Source organism: Phalaenopsis equestris, unplaced genomic scaffold (assembly GCF_001263595.1).
Source record: "Phalaenopsis equestris unplaced genomic scaffold, ASM126359v1 Scaffold000077, whole genome shotgun sequence".
In the NCBI taxonomy this organism is placed as follows: domain Eukaryota; kingdom Viridiplantae; phylum Streptophyta; class Magnoliopsida; order Asparagales; family Orchidaceae; genus Phalaenopsis; species Phalaenopsis equestris.
Genome location: NW_018164519.1, coordinates 103,231 through 126,369, shown reverse-complemented (window position 1 = coordinate 126,369; position 23,139 = coordinate 103,231). Strand labels below are relative to the sequence as shown.

The 23,139-nt window shown below is 37.6% G+C and overlaps 1 protein-coding gene across 5 annotated transcripts in view; it reads left to right on the top strand.

Annotated features, from left to right (window-relative positions):
* Positions 1 to 23,139, top strand: part of LOC110019761 — a 51,310-nt gene that overhangs the window by 9,538 nt on the left and 18,633 nt on the right. For all 5 annotated transcript variants that reach the window (XM_020717571.1, XM_020717570.1, XM_020717572.1 and 2 more), the window contains exons 5-9: positions 50 to 163; positions 1,041 to 1,223; positions 1,304 to 1,366; positions 4,206 to 4,277; positions 4,480 to 4,713. In XM_020717571.1, coding sequence (XP_020573230.1) covers positions 50 to 163; positions 1,041 to 1,223; positions 1,304 to 1,366; positions 4,206 to 4,277; positions 4,480 to 4,713 — 666 coding nt within the window. The remainder of the gene's footprint in view (positions 1 to 49; positions 164 to 1,040; positions 1,224 to 1,303; positions 1,367 to 4,205; positions 4,278 to 4,479; positions 4,714 to 23,139) is intronic.

Sequence of the window (23,139 nt, the reverse complement as noted above, 5' to 3'; positions counted from 1 at the left end):
TTTGGGTTATTTTTGGCTTGCAATTTTATTTGAGAGTATTATGCTACAGCCAGATGTTGCATTACCTTTACATCCACCTGATGTACTGAATGGCTCTTGCATGGGATCGCTATCAAGGATGCAAAATCTTCTTCACGAGGAAATTGACATATTCTGCAAGCAGGTATTGACTTCTGCCGCACCCTTTTTGACTATTAGTGTTTTCACTCTCTCCTCAGCATTTTCTCTCACTAGTAATTTCAAGAACGCTCTTTGAAAAGTTGATTTGAGTGTGGGGGATTGCTGCAAAGCCTACCTTTTTAGAACTTTGAATGGGTAAAAGCTTTAATTTTTTATTATAAACTTCACTTTCTTTTCGTGGGTTTGAGCCGTTAGGACTATAATGCAAATGTAATTCAAACCAGGAAGTTCTGCTGAATTGTAGAAATCTCTCTGGAAAAGGAACAGGCTACCTTCAGACTATGTTCATCTGTAATATTGTTAGATCATCTCTAAGTTGGTAGGGGTTCACTTGGCCCTCCTCAATAGCATTTCTTGCTGTTCCATCCTGGACAGAAAATAGATTGATATGTTGGATTCTTCAGCATTCAAGGTCATTGCCACTCCACTGCATGTTGGATCGGACCTTTTTCTTAGATGTCTAATAAAGTTAATCAAGAATATCAGAATACTGGAAATTATTTTTCTGGACTGTTTCGCTTGTTAATGTTGCGTTTTAGGACACAATGACCTTTTTGAGGTATTAGGAAATGAATAACACTTTTTTCCTTGGCACAACCTTGACAGCTTTACTGATACCCTGTGAGAAAATATACGGGAATCCACAAGAGATCTTGTCTACAAAGAAAAAAAAATTGCTTAGAGTGATTAATTTTTTTCAGTTCTTGATTTGAGATTAACAGAGTATATCTTTTTTTTTGTTAACCATCAATATGTTTTTGATGTACTTGCATACCTTTTTTTTTCCTTTTTTTTCAATTTTATTTCTCCTTGAATCTCTGATCTTAAGTTTCCGCTCAACTATTTGTTGCATGCGGAAGGTTGCTGCAGAGAATTTGAACCGGAAGCCATTCATTAATTGGGCTGTCAGACGGATCACGAGATCACTTCAGGTTCTTTGGCCTCGTTCTCGCACCAATATATTTGGTTCTAATTCAACTGGGTTAGCTCTTCCAACTAGTGACGTAGATCTTGTTGTATCCCTTCCTCCTGTAAGGAATTTGGTAAGTAATTTGTGATTAATTGCTAAATCTCCCAAGGGCTGCTTTTTTTTAATCAATATTTTAATTAAGTTATTTATCAGGAACCTATTAAAGAAGCTGGAATTCTTGAAGGGAGAAATGGCATTAAGGAGACATGTCTGCAGGTACTTTTTTGTTGTTATTCGTCTTGAATCATTATATTTAACGGTTATGAGATATAGGTTTATATCAATGATGTATACATACATACATGCATACATGATGGGCATCACACAGTGATGAATACATTCTCCATGATTTCATGACAATTGGCATCAAACTTTGGCAACATCCTGTTTTCCTCCGTGGGAGCAGCATTGAATTTGTTTCAATTCAGAAGATATAATTTATTAATAGTTTAGCATTGTTATGTGTTTCAGAAGTATGTGATATCAAACATGACCAAAGAGAGCGGACTCATGAAATCAGTTACAATCTTTAGAAAAATAACTCTTTTAATTTAAACTCGTACTGGTTAGGCTCTTTGACACCACTTGCAACGCAAATGTAAGTTAGAGAATTGGAATTTTGTTCATTGTTTGTGAGAAACAATGCATTAGATAACTTAAAAAGCCTTTCAAAGAGGGACCGATCTCAAAACCAACAGCCACCAGAAAAACCCAAGCACTAACTTCAACAAAATTATCCACCTATTTCCAGCATTTAGATTTAGAAAGGTCTTTCTATGCTTCTGCTGCTTGCCAATTCCACATTTGATTAATAAAGCACTCTAAACAATTAAAGCTATTGCTCTCTACCCTATTTAAACATAATATGATAGGAAACAAAATGATAAATGGAAAGGGTTAATCATCACTATTAAGATCATAATAGCCAGTTGGAGGTTCTGGCAGATTATGACAATGTCCATTCTCTCTCGTCATCATCTGATTTCCCTGTATTTATAAACCACAGCTGATTATACTAATCTGAAGTAAGCGGATTATTTCTTCAAAAAGAGGTTGAAAGTTCAGATTTTGTGCCGAATTCCTAAGTTTATTGTTACAGAATCTGAGTTGAAGTGGAAATTTAATCTTTCCTGCAGTAATCAACTAGAGAGATATCCTGCAACAATAAATAAATCAGAGGAGAATATTGATCGAAACAAGATTGGCGAAATGACAATAAAAAGGAAAAAAAAAGGGGAAATCAGAGAACCTGTCTTAGTTTGATTCATGGCTTCAAGAAACTTGATTCACTCTGTAGGCCTTATGGGAAAATAGCTAAATTTCAATTGCAGGCGATAGATTATTGTATTGGGCGCTGGATGACAGCAAGATTCCTTGACCACTTTCTGTAATGGAACAAGAATTCCCCGCAGCCCTGAAATTGGTTTACATATACAAGAGCGGTTTCTGCCTCTCAATTTGCTAGCAAGAACTTGCCATTTGCCAGAAAACAACCTGATCGTTAAACCTTCAGCCCTTATGGAAGGTTAAAATATCCTGGCGAAGTATTGGACTCCATTATTGCCCCCTTTTCTCCTCGCCTTATTTAGACTGTCTCTACTAAGTCTCTTTGTAGATAACCTGAAATCTATATTCCAAGAAAAAACCTCTCCTAACATAACAATAAGGTATTGCCCCAACTTGTTCCTAGGCCCATAATCAGTAAATAACCCCTAATAAGTGATAAGACAAAATAGTGAATTAAGATAAAAAATTAAAAGGACTACCATCACTAAACTATGTCATGCTCATTGGGTAAAAGAAAACTCATCCTCAATTTATAGTTTTTTTTTACATTTATCATAGTGCGAGTGATCAGCTACATTGAAGATATTCAAAATATTTATATCCTTGGCAATTCAATTTTATAAGCATTTTCCTTTATATTTTTAATGGCTCTAAATAGTCCCTTAGCTTTTAGTTTATGTTTAGCAAATGGACTGGGAGCAAATCGCCCCTTTCATGAATAATAAATAATTCTAATATAAAATTTAAACATACGAAAAAAAATAATATAATATGTTGATCTTTTGAACATAGTAGAGCATTAATATTCCTCAAAGCCTATGCCAAATCAATTAAGGAACTATGCTATTCTATTATAGTTTAAAATTAGTTTATTTTTTTCATTCACAGCAGGCATTATGTTAGAAGTGTCATATGATGTTTATAGATATTTATATCATTTTATCATTGCTTGCTTGTCATGATAGCCATTTATAAAGTTTAGACTTTATCAAATATGACAATTATCAATGGCATCACGAATCAAGGTTGGATCGTGTTGTATTAACTTTCAAGGTTCGATTGTGTCGAATGAATCTAACAAGTTTCTTTTTTATAATTCTTTTTTAATCTACCCTCCCATTTGATGTTTTTATTCTTACCTTTTATAGACCTTGTTCATTTATTTTTTTCTCCCACTTGAGTGCATGTATTATTCAAAACGAACACCAGACCATTCCCTAGTAGGTTTAGCTTTTAGCTTGAGTGGTTGGAAAGTTGTGTAATAGGCTTTAAAATTTGAGTGTTTGCTTGGGTGTTTTAACTGGTTTTAATTTTGATATCAGTGTTTTAATGGTGATTGCTTATTAAACTAAAACAAATAACACTCCAACGTCACTGTTTTAACTTTCAAGTTGATCATCATTGTTCAAGTTTGTATGTTTTGTTTGGTTGTCTCTCTGTTTGTGTGTTTTGCTTGGAAATGTTGAAGTTGAAAGTGTTTTTGTGAAGAATCAATGTGTTACATCTTTTTTTCATTTTTTCTCATCATTTTTTTGTACTTTTATTACTTTTGTTTGGATTTAGATGGCTGAGTCATGCTGATGTTAATTGGAGATGCATCATCTTCATTAGACTTATCCCGACTTAGTTTTATTCTTGGTTAGCTTTATCTGGGGATATATGCCAATGGAAAAAAATAATAATAGAATTTTATATTCTTACTAAAGTTGAAATTTTCATGACATTATTCTGTAATCTTTTTTATTGATGTCTTGGATCTTCTTTTCAGCATGCTGCTAGATATCTTGCAAACCAAGAGTGGGTTCGGAATGACTCGCTTAAAACAGTTGAGAACACAGCTGTAAGCTCTTTTTTTTTTAACTGTACTTCTGCATTGCATCATCTCCATATAATTTTGTTTTCCATGCTTGCCAATCTGTTAATATTTTATTTTGAGTGTGTGCTTGTATGTACAAGTTCATTTATGTTGTTAGATGCGTATATGCTTTGTTTTCATTAATTTTTTTCCTCAACATGGACATATGCTAATGTATTGGATTTAGATTCCTGTGATCATGCTTGTGGCTGAAGTTCCTTGTGATATAACTTTATCACATGGAAACTCTTCCATTGCGGATATATCTAAAGAGAAATCATCCAAGATATCTGAAGAACATAACAGTTCTTCAAAGGATTCAATAATTACAGAAGATGTCGTTGCTGTTGGTGTGAAGCCAATACGTCTTGATATTAGCTTCAAGTCAACATCTCATACGGGGCTCCAAACTTCTGAGCTGGTAATTCTCATTTTTTTCTTCTAGCTTTTGTTATGTTTTTTTCTTTGCCACGCTAGAATTTAGGATCCGACTTTAAAACTTACTTGTTTTGGTACTGAAGTTTATTCTCATATGAATACTGAAGTGCATTGTGGTTAAAATATTATCGTTGTGCTGAAGCTGCATGATGCATTTTGGAAACATTAAAACTGTAGAGATGTTTTGTTTTAATGCTATTTTTGAGTTTACAGTTTGCTTTCCTTTTACACCGGATTATAATATACTTCACATCATTCACTTGATTGAATGGTTTTGCATGTTTCAATAAGATTGTACCATAGGGATTATTTACCAAAATATTACTCAAACTTCTATTCTTTATGCCTGACCACCCATAAGTCATCATTGTCAATCCAGACCGACTCTAGATTTTCTTTATGCATTTTCCTGTATTACACAGCTCCTTTAACACAGATGTTCTCAAATCACACATGGACGAGAGTTTCAAGCCTCAACCAAAAACACCTATGGAATAGATTTAATGACGTAAGGGAATTTTCACATTGAATGAAATGACATTCTCATAAGAAACTTCAATATTTATGCAAACACGTTTTCGTGCTTCTTGAGCATGCTCTAGTGAAATTTTTTGAACTATAATTGTCTCTTTTTTATGACCACTGTCATTCTCCGCATTCGTATAGTAATCCCTAAGAGAATTTTTGCTAATTTACGTGTCATTGGTGGCAAAGTTGATGAGTCCCAAACACTGCAATCACTCCTATAATAAGAGCTAGTAGTATTCACTTATCATCAAATTATCATTGTGCAAGATGTTTTGATATCGTTGACTTGGTCATATACGATTAAATCTCCTCTCGTTGTTTTCTGGCGCTTTGGCGTAGGATGCAACGTCCTTGTGTGAGACAGAGATGTTTTTTTATCCATGTAACTACCTTCTTGCAATAATTTACACTTCAAATAAATATGTTTTGTCTTGGCCTCAAATGTTGACTTACACTATGTATTGATGTCAAATCAAATCCTTTTAATGATTCTGTTGATTTGATTTTTCCTTGCCTCGAAAATTTTATGGGGTTAGAAACAATAAATAAACAAATTAAATAGATTAATTTATTTGAAATTTTCATCGGAAAAAAAAATTTTTTTTTTGACGTGATGGCGATAGAGACAATGGCTCCAAGGAGGGTTGGTGGTGATGGAGTTTGAATGTAAGGGCTGGCAGTGGCAGTGTCAAAAAGAGGGAGGGTGACACCATTGAAACAAGGGAAGGCAACGACAACAATTGGAAATAGCAAGGGCTATGGCTAGGCCTAAAATGAGGGACAACGGTAGTGACTGTAAGGACAGTGGTGAGAACTGCAAGGACAATGACGATGAGTGTAAGGATTGTTGCGGCAGCTGCTACAAAGAACTCCACGACGGTTGCTAAGAAGACCGACAACGACATTAGAGGAGGTTGTTGAAGTTATCAGATGAGGCAGAGGTGGTGTTTGAAGAGAAATGTGACAATTCCCATCGTTGGGGCGAGTAGACAAAATGTGATTGTGCGCGGGTTAGAGGTGTGTGAGGCTCAAGTGTAATTAGGGTTTAAGAGAAGAAAACCTAAATTATTATTGAGTACATCTCACTGCGATTTGAGCGAGAGCGTGCCTTAGTAATTGTAAGGCTACACCCTACCATCAATCAATGAGGCATAAATCTCATTGCGGTTTTTGGAGCAATGCATTGAGGTATGCCTTTTCTTGCACAATTTTAAAGAAAGGGTTTAGTGTATCTCTTGGATGTCAGAGAGCATGGCAGAATAAATGAATAAATTATACTGGATGTTCCATATTTATAATTGAAGTCGAGGATGGTGCATCCATTTTAAAAAAATTGTTGTTTGAGATGCGCTCCACACACGTGTTTTCTCGTCTTTGCTTAGATAATCATTGCATAGCTAATTTTATCAGGAGGGAAGATTGTGAATGCACTATTTATGCATTATAGGACTATCCAAAAACCTCTAGCTCTATTACTGTGATAGGAAACACCAACAAGACTCTTAGAAGTATGCTAGATGGCCTTTGAGATACATGCCCTCAGATAATCAAGGTATCCTCATATTGCCATGTCTTCAAAACTTATACATAATTTATTATCTAATAAGCATTCATCTAAGTGGGAAGATTGGATGGAATTCGGAGTTTATTGTGTGGCCCGACCAATTTGAAGCTAATTTAGGTTTGTACTTCTAAATTAGCCTATCTTCTTAAGAATGCTGGATTATTGTTTTGGATGAGGAGTTCGACTCCTAGGAATTTTAAGAGTGGACAACCTCGAAGAAGCTGGCATTGAGGAGAGCCAATTGGCAACCTCCTTTGATTGCATGCACAATGGGTTATTCACAAAGAGGGCGTTGGGCCACCCACTAGCCATGGAGGGGATGGTGTTTGAGTCTCTGGCTTTCCTTAGCCATGGGCATGGGAAAAAGGTGGAGCCAACATCCACCATAATATATGCTTGTAGTGTGGGGAGGGGTCCTCATCTTTTAGTGCAACTTTATTAATCAAAGAGAGACACATTTCTAAAGAAAATCCAACATTGGTGGAAAATTGAAGCAGCTGGGGTGAATTTTAATATAACTGAAGGTTTTAGGTTTTAAGGAAGGTTATGCTGGCTTTGCTTGACAATACCTAACTTGAGGCCAATCCATAGTCAATTGATGGAGTCTTTGTCTTAGTACTACTGACAACACTGAGATGGACTAACGTGATGATTGGCATGTCAGATAGTTGCATTCTTGCATATGTTAGTTGTTACAATGTACAGTATTTTACACTTGCTTTTGCTCATGCTCACTTTGCTGCTTCACTCATGCTCCTTGTCTATAATAGCGCTTTATTTTTGCTAATGTTGAAACACTATATAGCATCCACTCTACATCTGCAATCTCGAATGTAAACCTCGTTGCACGTCTATCGTTGTCACTTATATTTTCTCGTTGCTTCTTGTCAAATACTTTGGGCACACTTTCATTCATCAACTATTCTAAATAATTTCAGTTAATTTTTTTATTATCTAGCTCAGTCTACTTTAATGATAGCATGATTTTTTCTCTTCTCAATATTTTAAAATCATTCTCAACCATTGGTAACATTAAATTATAGTATCAAATATCTCTTACGATGAGGTCGTTTGCCTCCTAGTTAACTTCATCATCAACTCTAACTTTTGATGGCATTATCAAGTTTTCGAAATGGAAAGCATTTAAATATGCCATTGACATGGGGCTAGGGGCCAACAGTTACAAAGAGTCTGTGTCTAGGCCCTAACTGGACCAATCAAGTTGGAAGCCCTTCCCCTATCTTTCCTTTTATATATTTTTCTATGTGGAGTCTTATATATATGTTGTTTTCTAAGATTAGGGTTACATTATGTTTGATTGCTGTTTTCAGATTCTACGTGGGAGTCTCCTTTTCATTGCTTAGGGTTGTGTTCAATGATGGGTGGTGCTTCGGTTGTATCCCACTGTGCGGTGGTGTTGTATCCTTTCCTATTTTCCCCCCTACCACTTTTTCACCTCCTTTAGCTGTCGGTCATTCTTTCTCATCCCCGCTGTCCATAATGCCCCATTTCCTCACAACCATCACTGTTGTCCAACCCCTCCAACCGCTCACCAAAACCCTCCCACCCCCCTTTTTCTTTTAGCCTTACATGTCGATCATCCTCTCCAACCATACTCTACAACAGCCCCACCATTCCTAACGTCTTAACCACCTACAAACGCTTCTTCCAGCAACTCCCAATCCCACTGCCAACCAACCTATCCCTTTCTCTCCCACTCCTAGCCACCGACTACCATTATCCCTGCTTTCCAACACCTTTTCCCCATTCCCTACCATTACCGCTTTTACCCACCTCGCTGACTCTACCACCGCCTTTGGATCCCCTCTTCCGACTTGAACCGGGGATTGGAGTTTGTTGTGTTTATTTTTGTTCTGAGTTGTATTGTAACCCTCTTCCCTTTGCTTAATAAAGTTGTGCTTTTGGTTCTGATGTTTTGAAGTAGTTATGGTATCAACCATTTTTATTGATACAATTAGGACCATACCTATCACTAAATAGACTCGACCTATGAGGTCTTCGGCTCCTCTTTTTTAGCTCTCTGAGTATTATAAGGCTTTATTTGGAATCACTTACAACTAAGGGTTCACCCTCATTCATTCATGTTCTCCTTGGTTCAGTTTGGTTCACCTTCAACTTTATTTTGTTTAAATTTAGGATCATCCTCATTTTGTTCGGGATTACCTTCCGACATCAACATGCTCGATAGGAGTCACATGACACAAATTTCCTAAACTTTTAAGTATAGACTTGAAATCATAGAAAAGTAACCCTACATTTTTTAAGGTGTACCACAAAATAGAATTCAATAGAGAAGGCGCGCACAAACAAACTTTTTATCATCTCAACTTTCATTTCTAGACGTTGCTAAGAAGTACTCAGTTAGTTCTAGCTCAAGTAAAAAAAACTCATCTTTGTGCCCTTATTTGGATTTTTCCCTCAAAACCTATGTTCCTCTTGCAAAAATACTTTAATACCCTGAGGGATAAGTTGAATGAGCTTTTATTCTACTAAATATTTTTCATTCATCCATTATGTTGGCAAAATAGAACAAGGAATTTTCTTTTCCAAAATTTCTCATTGAGCTTTTTGCTTCATTTCAACATTTACAATATCATATGATTGCTACTATTCCCAACTTTGCAGCTGATGTCGCATAGGGTTTTTATTTTATCGAAATTTTGACTCCTATGTCAAATTTTTTACATGTTTTCCCTTGTTATGAGGCATTATGGTGGTCAAGTGATTGTGACCATAGCAATTAGATTGATAGTGTTCATGGTTGTGAGGGGAAAAACCTTTTCCTCTTGCTCTCGGATATGCCTGTTGTTACGTCGGTCCAAGAGGGACCAGCTTGGAACGAAGCCGCCTAGCCCAGTTGAAAGGGGCAAAACCTATCTGTCACAAGAAGGATGATTTCTATTCACAGGTAAGGCTCGATCAACCGAGGAGGGGAAGGGGATTTTGGGGGTAGAGTTTGAAGGGGCCTTAAGGGATATTTAGTGGGGCTAATTAGCTAGGATTTTTCTTCATGTTTTTTCTGCAGTTTTTCCTTTTGTTGTCTTCTTCTTAACAACATCTAAGGTTTGTGGAGAGACGTTTTACCTCTTGAATTGTAGATATACCTTGTATCTTGCTTAGTTATTTTGGTATTAATTAGCCCTAATCTGGGTTTCTTTCCACGAAATCCTTGCAAGTTCGCTGATTTTGGCTTCTGTTCATATCAAATTGGTGTCATATCACAATTTTGGATAAAATGACACCAAGAAAAGTTAATGTTTTCTTTCCCACCAAATTCTTGCAAGTTGTTCGCTGATTTTGGCTTCTGTTCATGTCAAATTGGTATCAGATCACGACCTTGGAGAAATAACAACAAGGAAAGTTGATGTTTTGGAAGAGATTGGAATGAGAGGTACGACAACTTAAATCCGAGATAGAGAAAAGGTTTTCATCCATTGACAACCGATTCGAGAACTTGGATGAGATAATAATGAACTTTTTTGAGATGCAATCCAATACCCCTCCTGGGCTCAATTTGCAAATCCTAAGCAATGGTTGATCGAAGACTCCGAGATCAGACCGAAAGATAAAGAAATCGAACATGAGGAATATGATGAGGAAAGTATCCAACATCACTTTCCCTTAGGATTCCGATGGGGGGTGGATTAAAGATATCTAATGGAGGGGTTTTGGATGAAGCATGAAGGATGGGTTATGCAAGGGGTTGGAAGGAGCACAAAGAAAGAAGGGGAGAAACTGGAATGGTGTATGACTATAATTGGAGGACAGAGTTTCACCTTAGATATATGGGGGAAAACATTGAAATAAGAGGAAGTTGGGGTTGTGATGCTAGGTTTAGGAAGTTGAAGATGTCGACCTTCGAGGGGGAAGACACACATGGATGGGTGCATTGGGTCAAGCGATACTTTGTTGTGAATGCGATAAATGATGAGGAGAAGCTCATGGCGGCAGGGTTCTGTTTGAAGGGGAAAATTCTAACATGGTTTCAGTGGAGAGATGCTAGATATCTGATTCGTTCTTTGGAGAAATTTAAGGATTGCTTATTGGAATGTTTCCGAGCAATTTAGGAAGGAAACCTAGAAGGGACTGCCATGGAATATAGGGAGAGATTCAAGTTATTGTGGGATGAATTTAGGGTATTTCTGACGCAAGATTGGAGGGGAAGTTCATGAAGTTTCTAAGGCCTAACATACGAGCAACACTTTGACCATTGAAACCACAGGGGTTAAGGGAGATGATGAAGCTTGCCCAGATGGTGGAATATAAGAACAAGATGAAGAAAACCAACAAAAATGACACCTTGGGAGGATTCCATAAAAGTACTACGACGATCATGACACTAGGACCCAGACGGTGTCATTTCAAAAGGATGCGCCGAAGGAGAGGAACACGAGGGCTCGTCCCGGGGTCAACTTCAAGCTTCTCACAGAGGCAGAACTGTATGACGAGAGTAAAAGGATTATATTTTCGATGTGATGAGAAGTAAAAGACCATCAGTGCAAGGATCACACACTTCAGGTCCTTTTAATTTGAGGGGAAGGTGGCAGATAGTGATGAGTCAGAGGAAAAAATGGTGGAGGAAGAGGAACACTTACACTTGGATGTAGTGGAGGTATTCCTCAACTTAGTGGCAAGATTTTCTCTAAATCAAACCATGAAGGTGAGGGGATAGATCCAGGAGCAATCGATTGTGGTATTGGTGGATAGTGGGGTGGCCACTCACAATTTAATCACCAACCAGGTCATGGGCTGGTAGACACGGGAAGCTTTGGGGTCATGATGGGGACATGGAATGTGGATAAAAACTGAGGAATTTACAGGGCATTAATAATGACACTACAAGGCCTATTGGTAGCATACTTCCTTCCCTCTGGCTTGAGCACCACTGATTTGATTCTTTGGATGAAGGTGCTATAGACGATTCGGGAGACGAAGGTGGATTGGAAATCCCTAACTATAGAGATTAAGGTGGAGGGTAGGAATGTGGTGTTGAGAGCAGATGCTAGCTTATGCAAAACCACGATCTTTCACTCAAATTCATGGTCAAGATGATATGAGGAGCAGGTTTGGGTTACTTGGTGGAGAATAGAGGAGATCCATGCGCTCGAGTCAATAGAGTTCCTTGAGTCCGTTCGATAGCTTCTGCAACAATTTTCCTACCTCTTTCAATAGCCTAGCAAATTGCCACTACAAAGAGAGCATAAGCATTACATTACATTGAAGAGGAAGGTCTTCCTTTTATCAGTTTCAAACAATGCCGGTATCCTCATATTCAGAAGGATAAGATAGAAAAGTTGATTCAAGAGATGTTCGAAGCAGGAATTGTCAGGCCGAACGCAAGTTCTTTTTCAAGTCCAGTTTTATTGGAAAAAAAATGATGATAGTTGGTGATTTTGTGTGGACTACAGGGCTTTGCAAAATAAAACTGTACTAGAAAAGTTTCTCTTCCTAGTGACCGATGAGCTGTTAGATAAACTTTATGGAGCAGTCATCTTCTCAAAAAATAATTTGAAGTTAAGGTATCATCAAATCACGATGAATCTAACAGATGTACAGAAGACGGCGTTTAGGACTCATGAAGCAGACTACGAGCTTATGGTAATGTCATTTGGTGTTGCCAACGCTCCAAACACATTTCAGTCTCTATTGAATATGATTTTTCAGCCTTATCTGAGGAAGTTCGTTCTGATATTTTTTATGACATTCTGATCTACAATCATACAAAGGCAGAGCATATGAGACACTTGAGAATCGTATTGGAGAAGTGGATAAAACACTAGATGTATGTCAACTTGAAGAAATGTTTCTTTGCACAGTCATAGGTAGAGTATTTAGGGCATGTAGTGCTAAGGCAGGAGTAGCAACGCAGTAGTTCAAGTTCAAGACTTTGTTTGATCGGCCTTTGCCGAGGAGTTTGATGGAGCTTAGAGGGTTCTAAGGCTTCACTGTGTATTATTGTAATTTTGTGAGAGGATACGACACAATAACATAACCACTGACGGACGGACTGAAGAATGCCTTTTTTAGGGGGGGAGGGTTAGCAGCAACATGGGCCTTCAAACAATTTAAGTGAGCCATGACCAATGTTTTGGTATTAGCACTTTCAGACTTCAGTAGGTTATTTGTGGTAGAGAAAGATGCATTAGATTATGGATTGGGAACAATACTTATGCAGGGCCAACGAACTATTGCCTGATTCAACCAAGTGCTCACGGTTAGGGCTCAAGCCTGTCGGCTATTTTTAAAAAAAAATAAGATTTTAAAATTTAAATTTAATATAATATATAATATAATTTTAATTTTGTGAAAACGGTATTCTTTATTTAAAAAAAAAATAAAAAGATCAGATAGATTTCATATATCTAATAGTTAAAATAGCTGGGCACGATACCACAAGTGATATATCATCTCAAAAAGATGAGGGTATCACTTGTTAGTAGGCTTAACTAATTAAACTTATAAGTTTATGCTCTATTTTGGTCTGCGAAATTTATAGCAGACAAATTCTCTTATATAATACACATATTAGATAGAGTTTATATTAATCTGGGTTTTTAATTCCCTATTGAGATAAACCCCTGTAGTTAATTACATTTTAGACAACCGAAGTCACCTAGGAAAATTCTCGATTAAGATCAGAGTTTCGTCTTCAAGAATTCAACATTTAAGTTTTCACGATTGTTTATAGGAAAAATCAAATGGGATAGGTTAAAATAGGAACAATTATATCCGGAATCCAAATGAGCAAAAGTAGGAAATGTCGAAGATACTGAATAAGATTCAGTGACATCTCAAATTAACCTATGATTTAACTTTACATCTTTGAAACAGAAATTATTTGATGTTTTAATTCTGTAAATTATTCAGATATTCGAGGCTTATATCTACATTTCATATGTAAATGACCCGAGAAAATGTGATGATTTATGTCGTACTGAACGACGACATGAGAATCCTAAAAACTTTAGGACTTATATCATACTGAACGACGACATCGGAATCCTAAAAAATTTAGGACTTATATTGTACGATATAAAATCGTATAAATCTTAAAAGATAGTGTGAGGATTTACGTCTTACCGGACGAACAACCTCAACGTCCTATATGTATGTTATTTAAATCTATCGAGGTTCAGTTGAGGCTTCTATCTCCACCTTTTGTTGTAGTCCCGACTGCTGTCCGGAGATGAATCGCCAACCGACCACGTCGTCGTCTCGTTCCAAGAAGAGGAGAGAGAGAAAAGAGAACATATCTAAAATGACTTATTGCAGATATTTAATGTGTTATTTACAATGTGTTTTGAATTGGTGTTTGTTATTGTTGATTTGTTGTTGATTTGATTTGGGTTTGAAAGTTTGTAAATTTAAATGTTTCAATATTTATATTAAGAATTTAAAAGTTAAGAAAAGATTTTAAAATAAAAGCCAAGTGTTTTTGGATTGATCTCACTGATGCAAAAGTTTGATGCCGTCCCGTCTTGTCTGCTCCAAGGTCGCTTCATGCTCCTCCAATGCCTTGAAGGCGACCAGGTTTACCTCGCAAAGGCGCACAAAAAAAAATTGTACGAGTATTACTCAACATAAGATTGTAAAAGCATGTATAGGAATACACTACGTATATAAGCCTTCAAAATATGCTTTATTCTTATGCAATCAAATTCATCAATTAAGGATCAAATGAACTACTTGACAATATGTATATCACTTTAATGGAGAAAATAGAAGGCTTTAATTTTATATTTGAATACCATGACATTAAAATTAGGGGATATTTGCATACATACCAACCAATTCTTACGTATTTATATATCTAACATTTAAACTTTCAATTGTTACATTCCTGCCACTTTACCTATGTTTGAAATTGTATATTTCACTTTTTTTTTTAGTTTAAAAGGGTGATATCTTTTATGTGATAAGAAACATTTGGGTGGCATGAATGTAAAAGCAAAATTTCTGTGTTAGATTTGTAAATACGTAGAAGTTGGGTGGTATGTGTGTAAATGCCCCAACTAAATTTATTAATTTTTATAAGAATAAAGTGATTAAAAAAATGAGTAATTAAGCTAAATTACCTTGGCACCTCAAACCTCATTGTTGGCCGGATATGTAATAATGAAAGCCGATGCATCAGAATAGTTGCTTACGGGAAATCCTCCTAGCACTTGCAATAGACTCCAAAACAGCTGCTATCTTCATAGTCTTGGATTTCAATACCCTCACTGTCTGCTGCACATACCACAACTTTATGATCAGCCTTGTGAACACCAGTTCTCTCAAGAAAGGACACAAGCTCATCACTGTGCCTTGTTGAAATCTCACCAAGCTCAACTTTATGATATTCTATTATCAATATAACCATTGGAAGTTGAGCAGAATGACTGAGTGGTTAAACATTTCTTTAATCCCCCTAAAGCAACTCTTCCCTTTGTGATAAGGAGATATCAATTAGAACAATATCTTGCTTCCTTGATGTTCCAGCATTGCTAGGACAAAGCAAAGAATACTTTCCCATCTTTGCACAATGTTGATGTAAGAGTTGCATAATGAGAGTGCTGTCCTTGTAACGAATGTATCTACGAGCCAGGTCGATCTTGATCGCATCAAGATCTGGAGGCTCTACCTGGGTTGGAGTTCTCGCTGTTCGTGCTCAAATAACATTGACTCATAATGATAGGGAAGACCGCAACAATAATCTCGGAGACAACTTCTTCGACTCTCTCGTTCTTGTTAACGATGCAGAGAATTTCAAAGAGCATGCTGACAGTTCGATAGGCTTTGCCAAGCTGAGCACGATCTACCTATTCTCCTCTCCAGCAAGCAACTTCATTATCTTTACATATTTTAGTACCTTTATCAAGCCCCCTTGCAATTTCACCTCACCGTCAAATAACCCAAGCTATACATACTTCTTGCCGAGTAATTGACACATGAGGGCTTCCCAACTACCAAACTTGTGACAAGTAACCCCACTGTGTTTTGAGTTTCCTATTGAGAATTAAGTGCTTTGGCGACGAAGAATGTGCACAAATTTCTCCTTCGTCAAATTTCTCATATGCTTCAAATCTTTCTCGTAATTATTAAGGCTGAAATTAATGTCAGTGTCAGGCCTTTGAAATTTAACGGCAGTCCGTTCATCGAAACTTGCTCCATTAGTAGCAGACTTGGCAGAGAATTTTGATGATTAACGGGAGACAAAATATTATTATTTATCTGGTAACAAGAACTTTCTCTTGAAGGTCCTTCCATGGCTAACAGTTAGTCAATCTGGATATATAAAATATCATCCTGAGGCGAGGTAAAATCTTCACTATCATGAGTAGTCTTAGCATGCATGTTCTGGAATCTGCCTAAAAATCTTGTGGGATTTCACAGGGTTTTCTGCCGCAGGTTTCCTCGATCCAATGTAACCGCCAACCAAGATGAGAGAAACAGAGATACCAAACCATATCAGGACAAATACAAATATGGTGGTGAAGGAGACGTCGCTAGAGGATTTTTTGCTTTCAACTTCTTAAGCAGCCGAATGGAGGAGTACTCAACTAAGAAACTTTTATGAAACTCCAGCATTTGCATCTAGCTCCTTGCAGTTTCAATAACAAGCGCAGATAGCTTGTGCATAAGCTTGGATTCTGCTAGAACGCCAAATTGGGTAGTTCTCGGCTAGATGTGCTAAACACAAAGGTTGCTGTTTCAATTTTCGGTTCTTGGGCTTTGTCCAAGCCATTGGTGCATGTAAGCTCAAGAAGGGAGTGGGCTTCATTTCTTGAGTGACAATTAGAGGAAGAGTGCGATCTTGTTTCTCAAGAGTAGACGATTTGTCGAAGAGCCAGTTGATTGTAGTGGAATCTCTAAGAAATGGAACTTCTGGTGCTAAGATGATTTCCATTATGGCTCTCTGAACAGTTATTTTCGCCAATAGGTTTTCTCAGACAACTTGCTATTACTTTTAATGCAGTTTCAACTGATGCATCTACACCCTTTTCTTTCCAGTAAAATATGTTGCCATATTTTCCAATTAAGCTACTCAAAAAGCAGAAGTCTCTAATTGCTAATCCTGGTGTTTCGGGATAACTTCATGCGACGATTTGGAGCTTAAATTCTATATCTGTTGCCAGATTTACAATCTTTTGACGAATTCGAGTGCAACATATACTCCATGACCTGTAGAGAGAAATCCGGTGACATCAACAATGGTACTAACTTTTTAGGCAACCATTATGGTTTATTAACCCCAACTTTTGCATCAACAGATCTGGAACCAGTGAGAAAGTTTCTGAGAACAAGATCACTGGAAATGGCCGATTTCAGCGACCTAGACCTCAGTTTTTCCGCCCAATGATTGGAAATGTTCATGACGGGAGAGATTGGAACATCACAGTTGTTATAGCTGGTTTTTTTTTCTTGAAGATCTAAATCTTGACAAGGGAGCCAAGCGGGGAAGGGAAAAATCGCACGCAGGGAAAGAACTGCGGCAGAAAAAAAAATTGGGGCCGGCCCGAGAGAAGAAGCCTCTAGGTTTTGAAGAAATAAGTGGCTATCTGGTGGTAGCTTGTTTTGGAAGCCAACAAGTGAGCTTCGGCCAGCTTGTAATCCAAATGTAGGTGCCAAGGAGGAAGCTTCTTGGAGAAGCTTCAAATAACTTAGAATGTGATCTTCAAGATGTTCAAACTGATTCAAATAATTGTTGCAATGCTCAAGTAAGTTCATCAAAATTTGTGGTTCCAAGAAAAGTCCAAATTCATTTAAAATTTGGTGAAGTCAAAGGTATTTGAACTTGACTTAGATTTGAAATTTTGAAATGGATTAACAAGATTATAAAAAAGATTTTATGGCCAAATTTGAGTGAATCTAAGTATGGAGTAATGAGTATAATCAATATGGAGCATCCAAAGTATGATGTATGAATTAGAAAGAAAGGACAAAGTGGATGAATGTGTGCATTTATATAGGAATTTTTCAATTTTTTTATTATTTTATAATATTTATTATTTAAAAATCACGATGTGAGTGTTATTTGTAGTGCGTGAAATTATATAAACGTGGGCATCTTCTCTATGTAAAATTGTCGTTCCGAAGGTGATGGTGCGGTCCGTTTCGTCATCCGTGGTCACCTGTCCATTTAACTCTAACTCGTGCGTGTCATGAGAAATGAAGTTATTTTGGTTCGATCGGAGCCGCTTAACGAATATATCAATGACCGATCCTCGTATAAACGACAACTAAAGTCAAACATATTGCTCTCGGCAGAAAGTCAAACGTCGTACGCCGTGGAGTCCTATGTCTTTCAAATCCCTATGGGAACTCAACAAAAGCTTCAATATTTCGGCTTTAATTGACTTAGCTGGACGTCGAGGATTAGAAACCATCAATGTGAAACTTCAAGGACGAAAAAATGACTTAAATTTCTAAATATTGTGGGTTCCGGTCTAGTCCTCTAGGAGAGTCAAAATAGAAAAATCCTAAGGCTAGATCCTAGGATATCTAAAGAAAGGGAAAGGAAGACCTCAAAATTGTGGTCAACAAAACCCATGTATGAGGAGGAATTGATAGTTATTTTCTTGGTCATTGAAAAGTGACGCCCCCATCTGGTTGTGCAAAACTTTATAGTCAGGACAAACTAGAGGAACTTGAAGTATCTATTGGACCAGAGGATGACAACTGAGGAGCATCAAAGATGGCTTTTCCAGTTATTTGGATATGAATTTGAGATCCACTACCATCCAGGATTGGAGAAAAAAGCCGCGGATGCACTGTCGAGGAAGGTGGAGAAACCCCAGCCGATAGCTTTATCAGTACCCCTAGTCTTAGATCGGGAAGCCTTGAGGCAGGAAAGCGAGCAAAATGAAGGCTGAGAAAGATCAGGGCTGAGTTGCTATAGGAACCAAACAGTCATCCATAATACGCATTGAGGGGGCAACAACTACTCTATCAGGGACGATTTGTGTTGCCGAGGGCACAAGCTATATCCCCAAATTGTTGCAAGAGTTTTATGACAATGTGAGACTTGGGTACAGTAGACATACACTCGAGTATCAGCCGAGCTATATTTGGTGATGTGTTGAGATGTAGAGGGTATGTTGCTGATATGTGACGTCTGACAACAACACGTATTTGACTGTGGCTTCAGGAGAGTTATTAAAGCCAGTAGCCTTACCTGAGAAGGTTTGGCGGAGATGATGATGTATTTTATAGAGGGGTTGTCACAATTTGAAGGGTTTATGGTGATAATGGTGGTATTGGATAACTTAGCAAGTTTGCACATTTCATTCTGTTACGACACCTGTACATTGTCGTCTCAATCGCCACGGTATTCATACGAGAAGTGGTTTGTTGCATTGTGTTCCTGAATCTATTTTATCAGATAGTGATAAGGTGTTCCTCATGTAGCCGACTTATGTTAAGAAAGACAAAGTTACAAAAATTGAACTTAATTTATTATAATTAAATGAAAATATGACACCAAATAGAACACAATGGAGAAAAAAAATTCATGTAGTTGACCCCACTTAGTGGGATAAAGGTTTTGTGTTGTTGTTGTTGTAGTGATAAGGTGTTCCTCAGCCATGTTTGGAATGTATTGTTTAGGTTACAAATGACAATTCTATAGAGGAGTGCAACCTATCATCCCTAGATAGAAGACCAGACGAAGTTGTTCAACAGGAATGTGAAAACATTGACATACTTGCGTTGTTTTGTATCAGATACACTGAAGCTTTGGGTAAACCAGATTGCTTGTGCTGATGATTGGTATAGCATTTCCTACTACACTGCGGCACAAACCACCCCTTTAAAGAATTTTGTATGGCGGGATCCACTTCACCTGATACACTATGGGCATATCACTACATCGGTTTTCAGTTTTGACCAATACTTGGAGGAGAACAAGATATTGGCAGAGCTCAAGGGACTTATACTGAGAACTGAATAGATCATGAAGAGAAAGGTTGATAGACATAGGAGAGAGATACAATTCAAATCTGGGGATATAGTTTACTTGAAGTTGAGATCTTACCGACAGAAGGCATTGGCCAGGAGGAGTGATAAGCTTTCTCCACAATACTATATAGGCCCTATGAGATTTAACAACACACATTGGAGCAGTGTCATATCGTCTGAGGTTACCACTAATTTGTCATTGCATTCAATCTTTCATGCATCACAGTTGAGGCATGCTATTGGAAACCATGCATCCTCATCTTCATTACCATCGATGCTGACATGGGACTTGGAGGTGGTTCTGGAATTTTTGGAGGTCGAAGGGGTGCGCCTAGGAGTGGCTGGAGCAAAGGAGGTATTGATTAAGTGAAAAAATATGCTTGATCGTGAAGTGACGTGGGAGCCATACGAGGTGATCTAGAAGCAGTTTCCATCATTCCGCCTTGAGAACATGATACTTCTTTGGGAGGGTGTCGGCACTAAAAAGTTGTTTTGTGGAGGTCGCCCGTAAGAAGTTGTTTTGCAGACAACCTCGAAATCCTATGGATTGTTGTTTAATTTCTAGGAAAAGGGAATAGTTTTGCTGGGGAAGACATGCTCTGCTGTTGAAGATGGCCGTGCTGCCCACCGTGCTAGCTCCTAACTCCTTGCCATGACGAGTTTAAGTTTTCTAGGGTGTTCAGTTATAATATTAAATCAAACGGCTCTATGGTTGTAGTCCTCTAAACATCCTATGCAAAAAGGAAACATGTTTGAAGTTATACAATATAAAGTGTGCAATGCAGGAACAAAGCAATAGAATGCACGTGGAACAGAGATATGCAGGAACAAAACAATAGAATGCACGTGGAACAGAGGTAAAACCAGAGCAGTATAACATGCTATACGAGGAGAACCGTGATAAGGAGAAACATGAATAACATAACATGTTGTACGGTACGGTAGCAGGTAGAAACAGAAATTGTATAACATGCTGTATAAGAAGAGCAGTAGCAGGTAGAAACAGGAAAATTAATTGCTGTAAAATGTAAAGCAAACCTGTACGCCCGTGAGATCCGTTGTTCCTTAAGTATAACAAACCTAAAACTCAGGAAAAGCGGAAAACTCGAGAAAATCAACGAAAAAGACTCAAGTAAAAGAAAATCCTCAAAACTCCTCGGGAAATCCCGAAAGGAAGGAAAAGTAACACGAGTGCCCTGTCCCAAAACTTCGATGAAACAAAAAGAAGATTCGGATGAGGGGGACCGCAAACACTCGTATGGGACTAGGCTCAGTTATGTGTTTAGACTTGAGGGTCTACGAAGTCTACTCGGTTACCCGAATGTATAGGACCCGCCACTCGTCTAGAAAGGAGTCTTGAGCCTCACTTAGAGGGCTATTTCCGAGCCTAAACAGGTATTCGTCAGGTGGACAACCAACTTTAAAATGTATTTTAAAATTTATTTTTTTGACATAAACACAAATTTTAAACATGCAAAGAAGAATTATCAATTTTTGTTTTGTAGAAAAGTACGTTTTCATTTGAAATGGTTTATCAAAACTTATCTTTTTTTTTTTAAACTTTTTGTTGTCCACAAGTCGATTACGCTACCATACATAAGACTGCCAACAACCTGAAGAGGTTCGAGCCAACTCCCGCTAGATTTATGTTGGTGAAAGATACCATATCCTATCGTTCATCAAATGCCTGGATCTTGATGTTATAGGATAAAACATCTTTCTGCTCTATCTTCGGTGTGCCTTTATCATCACCACCGTACGCCCCAAAACGACTACTTGCGACCTTGCTTGATGGTTTAACGTATAGCAAAAGGCTATACGTGGACACTTATGCATCGGGCATAAACATCGAAAACCGAACCAAGAAGCAAGGAAAGAAAATAACAAAAATGGGGTGAGAGAGGAGGCACCTATCAATCTAAAACACCGAAAAGGAGATTGGATCAGTTCTCAAAAACTCGTATCGAAAAGATCTGGAAAAGTAGGGCCCGAGGTATTTACTAACAATCATAAAATATCCCTTTACACTGATTCTCTAAACCCCAAGAACGCATGATTAATCAAATCAACCAAATACTCTCCCAAATAAAGCTTGCAAATCCTCCCCAGATCCCAAAGTTGATATCAAAATCTTTCAACTGTCGAATTAATCCATAACCTCACATATCAAACAAGCATAGAAATCTTCCCATAAAATCATATAAATGCTCACGATTGGGATCACTATAAAGAGCTGAACAGCAGGTAGGACTCACAGCCAAGGCAAACCCGAGGCACAAAAGGGAAGGAAACTCACGGCTGAGGCAAACCCAATGAACAACAAGTGAGGCTCACGGTCAGAAGTAACAGAGAGGAACAACCACCAACCCAACTTACCTAAAAGGGAAATCACAAGATGAGGCTCACAGCCAAGGCAGCAAGAAGAAGACCATAAGGACAGCTCACATCTCAGACTCACGGGTAGGGATAACAACCACAACGAGCCAAAATCAAGCTCCAAATCAATATCTCATACTATATGCATTTCCCGAAGGTAAGCCGCAGCGTGGAGTTAAACCAAGGCCTCAAAATAGGTCTTCAAAAGGTCCACAACATTAAATTTTCACATGGTACAGAGTTTGAGCCAAGAGAACAACCACAAGAAGCTAAAACTGATCCCAACATAGGGCCAAAACCGAGCTCACACACATGCACATATATATATACATATATATTTAGCTTTCACAGAGGAGAAATAAACATGGCATTCCACATGCAGTTCGAGCGAGAGAGTAGCTAGAGATGAAAACGGGAGAATCTCTCTTTTACTTTCAACATATATGAGAATGAATCAACATAATGAAGGGGGAAAGTAACTTTTCAAATTTCTTTTATAAGCAAGGCAAGCCTTCTAAAATTTATAAAGTAAGTCATCACACGTGACACCCGAATGTTCCAGATTTTTTTGCAAACATGCCACCAAAAATTTTTCATATTTCACAAATAGGGATCAAGCTATCATTCCTTCTCTATTCTCCCACCCAAACTTTCAAAATTTCACAAATGAGCCAACCAAAAATTTTCATATTTTGCAAAAAGAACACCCAAATATTTCAGATTTCACAAATAAACCACCCAAGAGTTTTCATATTTTGCAAAAAGAACACCCAAATATTTCAGATTTCACAAATAAACCACCCAAGAGTTTTCATATTTTGCAAAAAGAACACCCAAATATTTCAGATTTCACAAATAAACCACCCAAGAGTTTTCATATTTTGCAAAAAGAACACCCAAATATTTCAGATTTCACAAATAAACCACCCAAGAGTTTTCATATTTTGCAAAAAGAACACCCAAATATTTCAGATTTCACAA